The sequence below is a fragment of the Pristis pectinata genome, chromosome 43 (genome assembly GCF_009764475.1).
Source record: "Pristis pectinata isolate sPriPec2 chromosome 43, sPriPec2.1.pri, whole genome shotgun sequence".
Taxonomy (NCBI): Eukaryota; Metazoa; Chordata; class Chondrichthyes; order Rhinopristiformes; family Pristidae; genus Pristis; species Pristis pectinata.
The window spans coordinates 1,407,581-1,420,755 of record NC_067446.1 but is presented as its reverse complement, the minus strand read 5'-3'; the positions used below and the strand labels follow the sequence as shown (position 1 = coordinate 1,420,755).

Below are 13,175 nucleotides of genomic sequence, written 5' to 3'. Positions count from 1 at the left end.
TGTAAATGGGTGCATGAAGTTGGTGACCCGTAGGGCTTGTATTTGCGTTCTGTGGGAGGAAGTGAACCTGATCTTGGTGCTGCCTTTATGTGCACGCCTCAACGAGTTTACTAGTGTGAGGAGGCCACTCTGAATCCCTTGAGGAATAATCTTGCTTGGGCCAGTTGCAGCATTGCTACAACCACTGAACCTTTGGTCTGATTGTTCCTCTGAAACTCCTCAGCCCCTGGACATCTGGCCTCCTCTTGTCCTGCAGCACAACCTCCCACGCTTCAGGATTTTCCAAAGTGCTGGTCAAGTACGTTCAGAACTGCATTCACTAATGCAGTAATCACAGCTTCTGTAGAACAGAACAGTACAGCACGGGACAGGCCCTTCGGCCCACAATGTTGTGCTACTCCACGATCAATCTAACCCTTCCCTCCCACACAGCCCAGAACCCTCCATTCTTCTTACAGTCATGTGCCTTTTAAATGTGCCGAAGGAATAAATGTTTTCCCAGTACGCAGAGGCGAAATTTCCTGCCCTTCTCTGGAATGCGGCAATGGGATCTGAGAGCAGCTGGGTTCCTTATGCAATATGAAACTTTTCTGACTGTATCCCCTTGGTAATTCTTTTAAATTCATCTTTTGGGATCTGAATGTCAATGGTAAGACCAACAGTTACTGCCTATGTCTAATTTCCCCCTTGACTACCTTGCAGGGCCATTTCCTAGTGGAATTAAGAATCAACAGGTAGCACTTAGGCTAGACTGAGTTAGGGAGAGCAGTCTTCATGCAAGTCAACCAAATGGGTTTTAGACATAGAACATAGAACAGTACAGCACAATACAGGCCCTTCGGCCCACAATGTTGTGCCAACCTTTAAACCTCGCCTAAGACTATCTAACCCCTTCCTCCCACATACCTCTCTATTTTAAATTCCTCCATATGCTTATCTAGTGATCTCTTGAATTTGACCAATGTACCTGCCTCCACCACCGTCCCAGGCAGTGCATTTCCATGCCCCAACCACTCTCTGCGTAAAAAAAAAAACCTTCCTCTGATATCTCCCTTGAGCTTCCCACCCATTACTTTAAAGCCATGCCCTCTTGTATTGAGCATTGGTGCCCTGGGAAAGAGGTGCTGGCTGTTCACTCTATTCCTCTTAATATTTTGTACACCTCTATCATGTCTCCTCTCATCCTCCTCCTCTCCAAAGAGTAAAGCCTGAGCTCCCTTAGTCTCTCCTCATAATGCATACTCTCTAAACCAGGCAGCATCCTGGTAAATCTCCTCTGCACCCTTTCCAACGCTTCCACATCCTTCCTGTAATGAGGCTACCAGAACTGGACACAGTACTCTTAACTGCAGTTTTTAACTGTTTTTAACTGTAGTCTTGCAGTTTCGCAGTCACAATTACTGATTTGAGCTCCTCATTCCAGATTTAACAGATTAGGAGGTAGCTAATAGAGCTGCTGCCTCACAGCTGCAGCGAGCCAGGTTCAAACCTGTGCGCTCTATGTGGAGTTTGCACGTACTCCCTGTTACTCTGTGTGTGTGTGTGTGTGTGTGTGTGTGTGTGTGTGTGTGTGTGTGTGTGTGTGTGTGTGGGGGGGGGGGGGGGGGGGGGGGGGGGGGGGGGGGTGGTTTCCCTCCAGGTGCTGGCTACCTCCCCTCTACCATCAAGTCCAGGTGAAAGGACCCGACCAGAAATGTTGACCATCCGTTTCCCTCCACAAGCGCTGCCGGAGCTGCTGAGTTCTTCCAGCATCTTGCTTGTTGCTCCACTGGGTTACATGGCTGCTGGAAATTGTCCCCTAGTGTGTTGGTGAGGGGAGTTGATGAGAATGTAGGGGGATTAAAATGGGTTACGGTACAGTTTATGTGGAAATGGGTGCTTCAAGTTCAAGTTTATTGTCATGCAGGGCATAAAAGCCATGAAAATTAGCTTTTTGCAGCAGCAGCACACTACCTTGTAAACAAAGTCAAAGTCGAGTTTATTGTCAGATGCACAAGTCCGTGTGTGCACAGGTGCAATGAGGAACTTGCTTGCAGCAGCATCACAGGCACATGGCATCAGTTACACAACATTCACAAGAAAAACATAAATTGTACAAGAAAGAACACAATTGGAATAAAAACAAAGTCAGTTGTAGTGCAAAGTGGTCCCAGTGTTGCTGTACTGAGGCAGTGATTAGGGTTGTGCCGGCTGGTTCAAGAACCGAATGGGTGAAGGGAAGTAGCTGTTCCTGAACCTGGTGGTGTGGGGACTTCAGGCTTCTGTACTTCCTGCCCAATGGTAGCTGCAAGAAGATGGCACGGCCCGGATGGTGGGGATCTTTGATGATGGATGTTGCCTTCTCAAGGCAGCACCTCCTGTAGATACTCCCGATGGTGGGGAGGGATGTGCCCATGATGTATTGGGCTGAGTCCAGTTCTCTCTGCAGCTTCTCGCATTCCTGCGCATTCGAATTGCTATACCAGACCGTGATGCAACCGGTCAGGACACTTTCAACAGTGCATCTGTAGAGGTTTGTTAGAGTGTTCGGTGACATGCTGAACCTCCTTAACCTTCTAGGAAATAAAGATGTTGGCGTGCGACCTTTGTGGTTGCATCTCTGTCCTGTGCCTGGGACAGGTCATCTGATATGTTAATGCTATGATCAAGATATGTTAATGACAAACAGGTTAATATAATTAACCTGAATTATACATACACAACAAAATAAACATAACGCATTAGTGCAAGTTGAGAGAGAGAAAAAGAAACTGTCCGAGGTTCTGTTCGGGTTTTTCAGGTGGGTTCAAGAACCTGACGGCAGTGGGGAAGCAGCTGCGGTTGAGCCTTGAGGTGTGGGTCCTCAGGCTCCTGTATCTCCTGCCTGATGGCAGCATCGAGAAGAGGGCAGGGCCCGGATGGTGGGGGCCCCTGATGATGGACGTCGCCTTCCTGAGACGTCGCCTCTTGTTTGGTGGTCAGCATAGGCTCATGTTTCTGTGCTCTCTCTCTCGCTCTCTCTCACTCTCTCTCTCTCTCTCTCTATGATTCTGACTCTCAATTCCCCTGCAGCTGTGATCTCTAGTCATTAAGTGAGTAGTCACAGCTTCCTAATGCTAGTCCAGTACTGTCTCCATTGTACAGATTGAGAAGTGCATCGCAGTTCTTGCTGTTAGCTTATCCCTGGAAAACGGTGTGCTTTTACTGGATAAAGTCCACAGGGAATAGCCATAGACTGTAATGTATATTTTTGTCGACTAGATTCCTAATGGAAAGTAAAGTTAAATTTATTTCTAGGTTTAAAACACAGGGCAGTGGCCCAGATTGTCAGAGCAGCTGCTGGTAACTCCTGTTGTTTGTGCAGCCATTTCATTCAAGCACCACTTTATCATTTCCCAATGGTTTTTGTGTTCTGAAACAACAAATGGGGCATTTTCCTGAAACAGACCACAGCAAAAGCTTGCAGTGGTGAGAAAGGAAATTCCAAGAAACTGAAAAACTGACTTAAATTTCAGAAATGCTAAGTTGAAACTGAGACTGAATCTCTTCCAGTTGGAGACAAGACTGAAACTAACAGTGTCACTCATGACTGATCTCACACTGCCAGCAAGCACAAGATGTTAGTGGGGCCCTCGGTTCCACTGGGGCCTTGCCTCGGCGTGCTACACCCCCACTTAACTTTCTTGCTCAAACAAGTGGGTTTTCGGTCCTGCCTCAAAGTCAAAGTCGAGTTTATTGTCAGATACACAAGTCCATGTGTGCACGGATGCAATGAAAAACTTACTTGCAGCAGCATCACAGGCACACAGCATCGTATAGGCAGCATTCACAAGGAAAACATAAATTATACACAATTTTTACAAGAAAGAATACAATTAGAAACAAAAAAAGGACTATTGTAGTGTAGTATGGTCATAGTTTTGCTATACTGAGGTAGTGATTAGGGTTGTGCCGGTCCGTTCAAGAACCGAATGGTTGAAAGGAAGTAGCTGTTCCTGAACCTGGTGGTGTGGGACTTCAGGCTTCTGTACCTCTTGCCCAACAATAGCTGAAAGAAGATGGCCCAGCCCGGATGTTGGGATCTTTGACGATGGATGTGGCCTGCCTTGAGGCAGCACCTCCTGTAGATGGTGGAGAGGGATGTGCCCGTGATGTATTGGGCTGAGTCCACCACTCTGCAGCTTCCTGCGCTCCTGTGCATTCAGAATTGCCGCACCAGATCGTGATGCCTCCTTGCGCAGACAGCTCGTTCCCCATGAGCTTGGGCTGCTAGCATTCGGGACTGCTAAAAGTTCCGCTCTTAGATTAATTGCCTCCTTTTATAATGCTTTGATGTTTGAAATGTGTTTTTTTTCACCTTTTAAAATGGCTGTTGCAGATCTGACAATCATTTTTTTTTGGGAGGGGGTTTGCGTGTACCTGAAGACATTGGTTTCGTCAGCAACTGCGTCCGTTGATGTGACACCATCAGTAAAAATGTCCCACTTTTTCTTCCCCCTCTAATAACACCCTTAAAATGCAGCTCTCTGTCGAAGCATCTCGTTGCTGCTGCCTTGGCTCTGTGTCAGTTTCGTCTGGTTGCATTCCTGCGAATGCCCTGGGACATTTTCCCACATTAGAGATGCTTTATAAATACCAGTTGTTGCCATAACACCTCCAATGATTTCTGCGTCTTATTTAAGCCGGTGAGCGTTTCCATGTTCCGCGCTGCAAACTGACGAGCAGGCAGGCAGTCTGGGGTCCTTCTGTAGTTTGGGAAAGTGGGCAGAAATGGGGAAGAGGAGGCTGGTGTAGGGTACAGGACATTTAAAATTGTAGAGATTGGGCAATAAGTTTGGTCCCATCACTGAAAGCTGACTTGGGAAATTTTGTGGCAAACCTTAAATTTATTCCAGTTTCTTTCTGAGCTGCTGGGCATCACTCTCAGAAATTGAAGACGGAAATGAAAGACCCCCGTGTGCTTTGTCGTTGCAGCAGTGAAGAGAAGTCCGAAGACCACGAGCAGGGCGGGCAGAGGGAGAAGCTGGTGAAGGTGAAGAAGCAGAAGAAGAAAGATGAACGGGACGAAGAGAAGCACAGGGAGGCCCAGTCGACGGAGGCGCCGGTTCCCGAGCCAGCTGACGGCACCAAGGCCGAAACGGCGGAGCAAGAGGGGGCCGTCGCGACCACCCCTTCCACCCCGAAGCCCCGGCGTTCCCTGATCCGAGACCGAGGCCCCCTGTACGATGACCCCACGCTTCCGAGGGCTGGACGCGGAAGCTGAAGCAGAGAAAGTCAGGTCGATCGGCGGGGAAGTACGATGTGTACATTATCAAGTAAGTCAGCCTTGAAACTGAGCTTTTAAAACACCTCTGCGTGTAGGGGGACGGTGAAGGCCACGTACACAAGCAAGCTCCCAGAAGCAGGCCTCTACGGAGAACTCTGCTCATCAGTTAGTGGTTAAGGACATGTCATAGAAACATAGAAAACCTACGGCACTATTCAGGCCCTTCGGCCCACAAAGGTGTGCCGAACATGTCCCTACCTTAGAAATTACTAGGCTTACCCATAGCCCTCTATTTTTCTAAGCTCCATGTACCTATCCAAAAGTCTCTTAAAAGACCCTGTCGTATCCGCCTCCACCACCGTTGCCAGCAGCCCGTTCCACGCACTCACCACTCTCTGAGTAAAAAAAACTTACCCCTGACACCTCCTCTGTACCTACTCCCCAGCAACTTAAACCTGTGTCTTCTTGTGGCAACCATTTCAGCCCTGGGAAAAAGCCTCTGGCTATCCACACGATCAATGCCTCTCATCATCTTATACACCTCTATCAGGTCCCCCCTCATCCTCCGTCACTCCTAGGAGAAAAGGCCAAGTTCATAAGGCATTTTCATAAGTAATAACTTGGACATTCAGTGCAAACCGCACATTAACTCACTGTCCGCTGACTGAGATTATCAGCTTCGAAACCGCTGGTTCTCTCGATGTTAGAAAGCTTTTCTCTCTCACTGTTTTCCCCTCTCACTGTTGCTCCCCCACCTAATTTTCATCCTCTCCAGCTGCCTGTATCCTGACCAAGTCATACCATCCCATTTCCAGTCGAGTTTAGTGTCCTGTGCACAAGCATGGTGATGGACAGTGGCAATGACAAGCTTGCAGCAGCATCACAGGCACAGATTCAGACGACAGCAACAGAAGTGATACATGAGTTATACAAGACGGGGTGGGGTGGGGTGGGGGGAGGGAGAGAAACAAGACAGTGCACTTGAAAACAAAAACGCAACCAGAAACAAGACCACGGCAGTACAAGAGGTGGTCCATAGTGTTCCGTTGCTGAGGTAGGGTTAGGGATGTGCAGGTTGGTACAGGAGCCTGAAGACCCACACTCAACGATTCAGGAACAGCTTCTTCCCCTCCGCCGTCAGATTCCTGAACGGTCCATGAACACTACCTTGTTATTCCTTTTTGTTTACACACTGTCTATTTATTTATCCATTTACTTGGTAATCTTGTGTCTTTGCACTGTACTGCTGCCAGAAAACAACACATTTCCCAACATACAAGTCGGTGATGATAAAACCTGATTCTGGAAGGGAAAGTAGCGGGATCCCGAACCTAGTGGTGTAGGACTTCGGGCTTCTGTACCTCCTGCCGCTGAAAGATTAGACACGCAGAAGGTAGCCGGTGGGTCGGGAAGAGCCACTCTATGTATCTCACTTTCCAACACACACTTTCACCCCTGTAGGTCTCAGCTCTCTGAGTACACATGCAGGCACTTCTAATGTCACTCTTCCAGGCCCCTACCACCATTGGATGGAAATTTCTTTCCTGGTCTCCCCTTTGATCAATTCACCAATTACTTTAATTATTCTTTCCCTGTGAGTTTTTGACCTCAGTTCAGGGAACTAGGTCCTTCCTATTAACTCTGTCTAACCTCTCATGAATTAATACATCTCGGTTAGTTTAGTTGGGAGCTATGTCTTCAACCATCTCTGTCCTTAGCTTTTAGAATTGCCTCCATAAACTTTTCTGCCCTCCTAATGTTCTCCCCTTCTCTTGCTCTCTCCCCATTCTGTGTGTGTGTCTCTAAACCTACCCCGCCCCCCCAAACAGTCAAACTCCTAATGAGCAAGTAGAAAACGCTTCACCTCGCGCAACCCTTCCGCACAACTGGCCAATGGTTGTCCCTGGGTGAGGTGAAGCGAGCAGTTGGAGCAGGTGACGCACTGCCCTGCAGCTTTAAAGTTACAAAGGCCGTGCCTCCCATTTTGACGCTGTGGTTTGTTTCCTTTTGTGCTTTCTCAGCCCGCAAGGAAAGGCGTTCCGTTCCAAGGTGGAACTCCTGGCGCACTTCGAGAAGGTCGGAGACACCACCCTTGACCCCAGTGACTTTGACTTCACGGTCACAGGCCGGGGAAGCCCCTCGAGGAGAGAGAAAAAGCCGCCCAAAAAGCCAAAGACCCCCAAGTCGCCGGGCACCGGGAGGGGACGGGGCCGCCCCAAAGGGAGCGGGAAGGACAAGGTGCGTAAGGGCGGCCCGTCCAAGAGGTTGTCAGACAAGAGCGCGGCCAAGCTCCTGGTCAAAATGCCTTTCTCGGCTCCACTGCTGCAGAAAGCCGAAGGGGCCACGTCTTCCACAGAGCAGCTTCCGAAAGTGCGCAAGGGGGTCCCCGGCAGGAAGAGGAAGTCCGACGCCGACCCCCAGGCCGTCCCCAAGAAGAGGGGCCGGAAGCCGGGTGGGGGAGGCGGTGGCGGGGGCGGCGGCAGCGCGGCGCCGGCGGCCAAGAAGAAAGCGGTGAAGGAGTCCTCTGCCAAGCCCGAAGAGGTCGCAGTCCTGCCGATCAAGAAGCGGAACCTGGGTGAGGAGAGCTCCCCCTTGAAGAAGAGGAAGAGCACCCGCATCTTTGAGGAGGACCCTGGCGTGCCGGTGGTGGGGAGCTCGGTGCCAAAGGAGGGAGGCGAGGCAGACGAGCCGGCGGACGGCGGGGAGAAGAGCAGCAAGGGACAGAAAGGCGTCAAAAGCGTGGCGCCCAAGACCCGGGAAGGCAGCCCCAAGGGCAGGGGTGTCAAGAAGGAGCCCCCGCACCCCGCCGAGGCCAAAGAGTCGGGCCCGAGGGAGCTGGCGGCCCAGGAGGCGGAGAGCTCCAAGGACAGGAGCAGCCCCCCGGAACCCAAAGACTTGAGCGCCCGAGCGTGTGGCGAGGACAAGCCCCTGCGCAGCAGACCGGAGACCGACCTGCTCCCCAAGGAGCCCTCGAAGACTGAGCTCGCAGACAAGGGCAAGGGGGAGCAGCGGGGCGTCATCTCGGCTGTCCCCAGGCCGGGCAGAGAGGAACCAGCGGACACCCGGGCGACCGTTTCGGAGAGAGTTAGCTGACTTTGATAGGAAGAAGGAAAAAAAAACCAACCGAACGAGGCAGCTGTTGTGTCTTTTTCTCGTTGTGAGTAGGGCTCTGAAGGAAGGCTTTTCCAGACCAGTGATGCTGAACCTCGAAGCTTACATGGGGCAAGATTTAATTTCTAATTTCCTCCTTGAAGTGTTTGCATCTGTTAGGTGGTCAAGTGTTCAGTCTGTCTTTTGTGTTTTGTTCGGAAAAAAGATAGCGAGTGAGGGGGGGGGGCCCACCCCCACCTCCCTTAACCCCCCCCCTCCCCTCTTCCTCCCTCTCCCTCTCCCTCCCACTGAGGAAGGTGGGGAGGTATGTGGGAAAGAGAGAGGTAAAAGCTTACCGTGCCTTCTGTGATGTGGCCAGAGAGCTTGCCTCCTGTTAGGGCGTCCTCGGGCTTAAAGTCGGGTAGGGGTGGGGTGGGTGGGGTGGGGAAAACTTCTCGGGACCCGCATCCCAATTTGTTGGGGGGGGTGGGGGGAGGGAGGGAGTAGTGATGGCCGCAACAATGGCGTCGTGCCTCCCAGCGGTCGTTCAGAGCGGACCTGACATCCAGAGGCAGGAGGCCAGCAGTGCACCGATTTTTCTACCCCCAACCCACCCCCCCCCCCCCCCCCATTTTGTACTTGTGTTGCACTGACGTGCTTTGCCTGGTTAGCAGCACCTTGGATTCTGAGCCCAGGCGCAGGTTTGGCCTCCACTCCCCTCCCCCTTCGGGTGTCCCGAGGGGACTCGGCGAATCGTTGGCGGGCTGTGTGGTGGAATTTGCCGGGTGGTGGAGGGAGAGGTGGGGAGAGAGAGTCCAGCTGGCACCTGTGCTCATTCAGAGTCGGGGTCCCAAGGTGGGGAGGGCATTGGTGAGACCGCCGTTGGGCAGAAGGAGCCCACCCACCCCACTGCTGGGTGAAGGGGCGCCCCTCTGCATCGCGCACCCGGTGGCGCAGAGCTCGCCCAGCCAGACTGCCATGAGGGGAGACAAGGGGCGCCCCCTCCTCCTGCACTGGTGGGGGAGGAGGGGGTGTGGGGCTGGTGGCCTGCAGTTCAAGGGGTGACTGATTCGGGGCGGGGTCGGTGGGAGGGTGGGGGTCGGCTGCTTGGCTATCCTCTCCGATCCAGCCCGAAGGCCATGGGGTGGGTGCCAGCTGCGGTAAGGGGGGTGGGGTGGGCAAAGGAGGAGGTACAATCTTCTGAAAGGAACCACTTTGCTTGGACTTCTGTCTTGTGTGCGGTGGGGAGGGGACAAGGGGACGGACAGCCGTGCAGCAAGCTTTCGACTGCCATGGAAGCCCCTTCTTCTGATGCTCCTCGCCCGAGTGCCGCGGGGCTTTCAGCTTCCCGCAGATGTGTACGCACTCACGTACTGTTCGCAAACCAGAGAAAGGAAACACCCATGCACTCAGGAGGCATGTGAGGAGGCGCTCCCCCCCCCCCCCACTTCCCCGAGATTGGAGACCTTGCCTGAGTCTGAAATGTGACGGCCCATCAACGGGGTCCCCATTGTCGATCAGACCCTTGACTCTCCCTTTCAGTGCATCCGTGCACAAAGCACTCCATCAGCAAACGCCCCAGCCCACTCCGCTGCAACCCCCTGCCTTCCCCACGCCGTCGCTGGGACTTGCCTGCACTTCTGTCCGGCTCAAGAAAGTCTTCTTGCTTTGGTTTGGGGTCTGGGAGAAGGGGGGAAGGAGAATGAAACTTAGGAGGGAGTTTTTATATAGATATATATATATATATATATATATATATATATATATATATATCTATATATCTATATATCTATATATATATATTTAGAGAGAGAGAGAGGTATAGATATATATATCTATATATATCTATATCTATATATATATATAGATATATATAGTCATCTCCGTAAAAACTGACCAACCTTATCTTAGATCGGACTAATAGTTCAGTGGAGTGATTAGTTGTTTTGGTATTGTGTGTCTGAGAGAGAACAGAACACATGCCCCTGCTGTACTAGGTAAGGGTTGCAAACACTTTGAGATAGTTGCTGTATCTCAGTAAGCGGTCCAGCCAAGCTGGGTTCCACATCCATTGTTCTGCTGAGTGGCATGATTGTCTGCTAGCCTTGAATCTTCTTCTTCCTGCTTGCACTGTCGACTAGAGGTTTTCACAGTACTGTAGGATGTTCTTTATATTGTGATATTATTTATATTTTTTGATTGGATTTTTTCCCCCTTTTTAAACGCCAATCAAGCTACCTAAAATATACTGACAGCCCCGCCATTTCCCAGCTTTTAAGCGGATGTGTTTGAGCAGAGCTCACGACAACTGTTAAGCAGTAATGCCTGATCTTGCAGAGTTTGAAGAGAAGCCAGGCTCCGGTTGGAATCACCCTTGACTGCCGGTGACCTGTGGGGTGGGTGTTGCGGGCATGGGTCCCAGTCACGTCCAATGATCTCAGCTGCAGCAAGCTTGTGTCTCCCTGACGTGAATGTAACGAATTCTTCTTCACTTTTCCGGTTGTCATTTGCTGCCACCCCCCGCCCCTTCCAAAACCTTCCCTCACCCCTGGCAGAAGAAATTGATCCAGGTTGGTCTGGTCTTATTACAAACCCTGTGCCAAAACATGTAATAGTTGGCAGGGTGAGGCATGCGAAGGGGGAAAGGCCTTTTGAGAGTACGGTACCCTTGTTACAGACACGGTGATGACAGCAAGCTCCTACCAATGCATCTCCTCCAGCTCTCTCCTTGATTGATTGGAACAATCGCGGCCAGAAATCCAATACTGTGCTTCGAAGTAAAACACCAGTCACCCTATCGATGTGCCACAGTAGAAAGGCCATCGGCAGTGTCGTGCGTTTTAATATTGTTCTAAGTACTCTTCCTTTTCGCCTGCCTCCACCCTTGCCAAAGTGCATTCGCAGTGTAGCTGCCCCAGGATTGGGATGCAGTGCATGTTCTCCCCTGACTGAATCCCTCCTGCTACTTTAGAGTGGCAGTATCAAATGCAGTCTCACAGATTAATTGAGGTTAACCTGCTGGGCATCATGCTCAGGTGAAGTGTGCGCGGTGGATTTAGCCTCTCGCTTTGAGGGCAGGAGCAGATGATTGAGGGCCTGTCTCCCCATATGCTGGATCCCTGTACACAATATGCTTTGTACCTACGATGTGGCAATACTCCTGGAACCTATTTTAAGATGGCACGTCAAATTGTGTTGGGTTGAGGTGTGTACCTTATTAACTCTCCATCAGTTAGGCAGGCCAGTGTTTGAGTGCTGTAATCCACCAAAGCTGTAGGGGTATAAACCACTGGTGGTGTGAGGAAACTAGCAGGGCAAGTTGAGATTTGTATTGACCCTGCCTCCCTAGGTAAGTGATTCAGGCAGGGGCCAGGGGGCGCGATGCACAGTGACTAACGTGGCCCCTTTGCAGTGAAAACATCCCAGAAAGGTTTCATCAGATGAGACCTCCCTTTTCTCCCCCCTCTGGAAACTGCCACAATCCATGGTGGAGGCCCAGGCGGACACCAAATCCTGCAGCAGCACTGCTCCACGTTGGCTCAGAAACACCAGGCGATCTCCTCTACTGTCCTTCCACTTTGTGCCACTGAAACTTGACCTTGGTTAACATGACACCTGAACATCCCAACCTTCCTCCGGTACAACGAATCCATTTTTGGTTTAGTTTTTTATGCTGAAAATGCACTAAGTGGCACCCATTTATTGTAAAAGCAAGCATGCTTCATCTCCAACCAGTTCCCTCTCTACCTGCACCCCCCCCCCCACCCCCACAATTCTCAAACCTCTCCATAATGCAATAAACTGACCGTTTAATATACTTTGCCTCGCACTGATGTCTGTCCCGCCAGAGGCCGGCTGTGAATGTCTCTTCAGAGGGGAAAAGCCCCTCCCCCGAGTGCTGCCCCCCCCCCCCCCCCCCCCCACCATGTATGGGTTTTGATCTCTGCGCAGCCACCCTTGTGTGACGACCCATTCTGTCTCTTTGGGAAGCTCTGTGTTGTTTTTGCTTAATGTGTGCTCTGTGTAGACCCATGAGGACTTCTGCCTTTACCTCTCCCCAGTCGCCCCTGGAAAAATCTTGTGTTTTTTTTTCTCCCACCACCCTACTCTCCCATCCCTTCCCTCCCCACCAACCCTGAACACAACCTGGTGGGGATGGAGAGGCGGGGAGTGTTGTGTCAGGTGGCAGTGGGAAGGGTGAGGTGCTGGGCTTTGCTTCCATTGAGAGAAGTTGCAAATCAATCTCTGAAATTTAAAGCGAGAGTATTTCATTGTCCTCTGTGTGGATATACTGAAGCAGTTGTTGGGCCTTGCAGTGTAAGTGTGGCAGACTGACTCACTTTGACCGTTAATCTCGGACTGAAGCAACGTGGTGCCTTGGCGTTGAGTGAATTTGGGTGACACTTTTTCCTCTTGCAGTCGAGGTATTGAGATTGCCGCCTGCGGTGTTAACTCGATATTTTTAACCATTTCCTGCCAAGTATTCACCGAATCCATTTTGCGCGGTGACCGTGCTCTGCCACACATCTTTTTGTTTTGATTTCCCGGGTTTGTAGCTGCACTTTGGATGAAAAAAGCCCTTCCAAATTAGAAATAAGATGGGCAGCTCGCTTGTGTTAGTGGAATATTCATTGATGTCAGCATGCTGCAGCAGTGGGGAAGGAGCGATGGAATAATTACACTTGTGCCGGTCCAGCTTGTGTGATTGCCAAGAACTGCATGGACCTGCAACATTCCTTGCTGCGTCGACCATTGCACGCCCCAGCCCCTGCTCCCCAGACACTCCCTTCCACGTCACAAGGAGAAGTTGCTGGTGTTAATAACGCCGGGCTGTGGCAGC

The 13,175-nt window shown here is 51.1% G+C and overlaps 1 protein-coding gene across 1 annotated transcript in view; it reads left to right on the top strand.

Moving 5' to 3' along the window:
* Window positions 1-10,054, top strand: part of mecp2 (methyl CpG binding protein 2) — a 56,842-nt gene extending 46,788 nt beyond the window's left edge. The window contains 3 exon segments of the mRNA XM_052009092.1: window positions 4,954-5,219; window positions 5,222-5,294; window positions 7,267-10,054. Of these exon segments, the coding sequence (XP_051865052.1) occupies window positions 4,954-5,219; window positions 5,222-5,294; window positions 7,267-8,338 (1,411 nt within the window). The 3' untranslated portion in view covers window positions 8,339-10,054.
* Window positions 10,055-13,175: the final 3,121 nt, after the last annotated feature.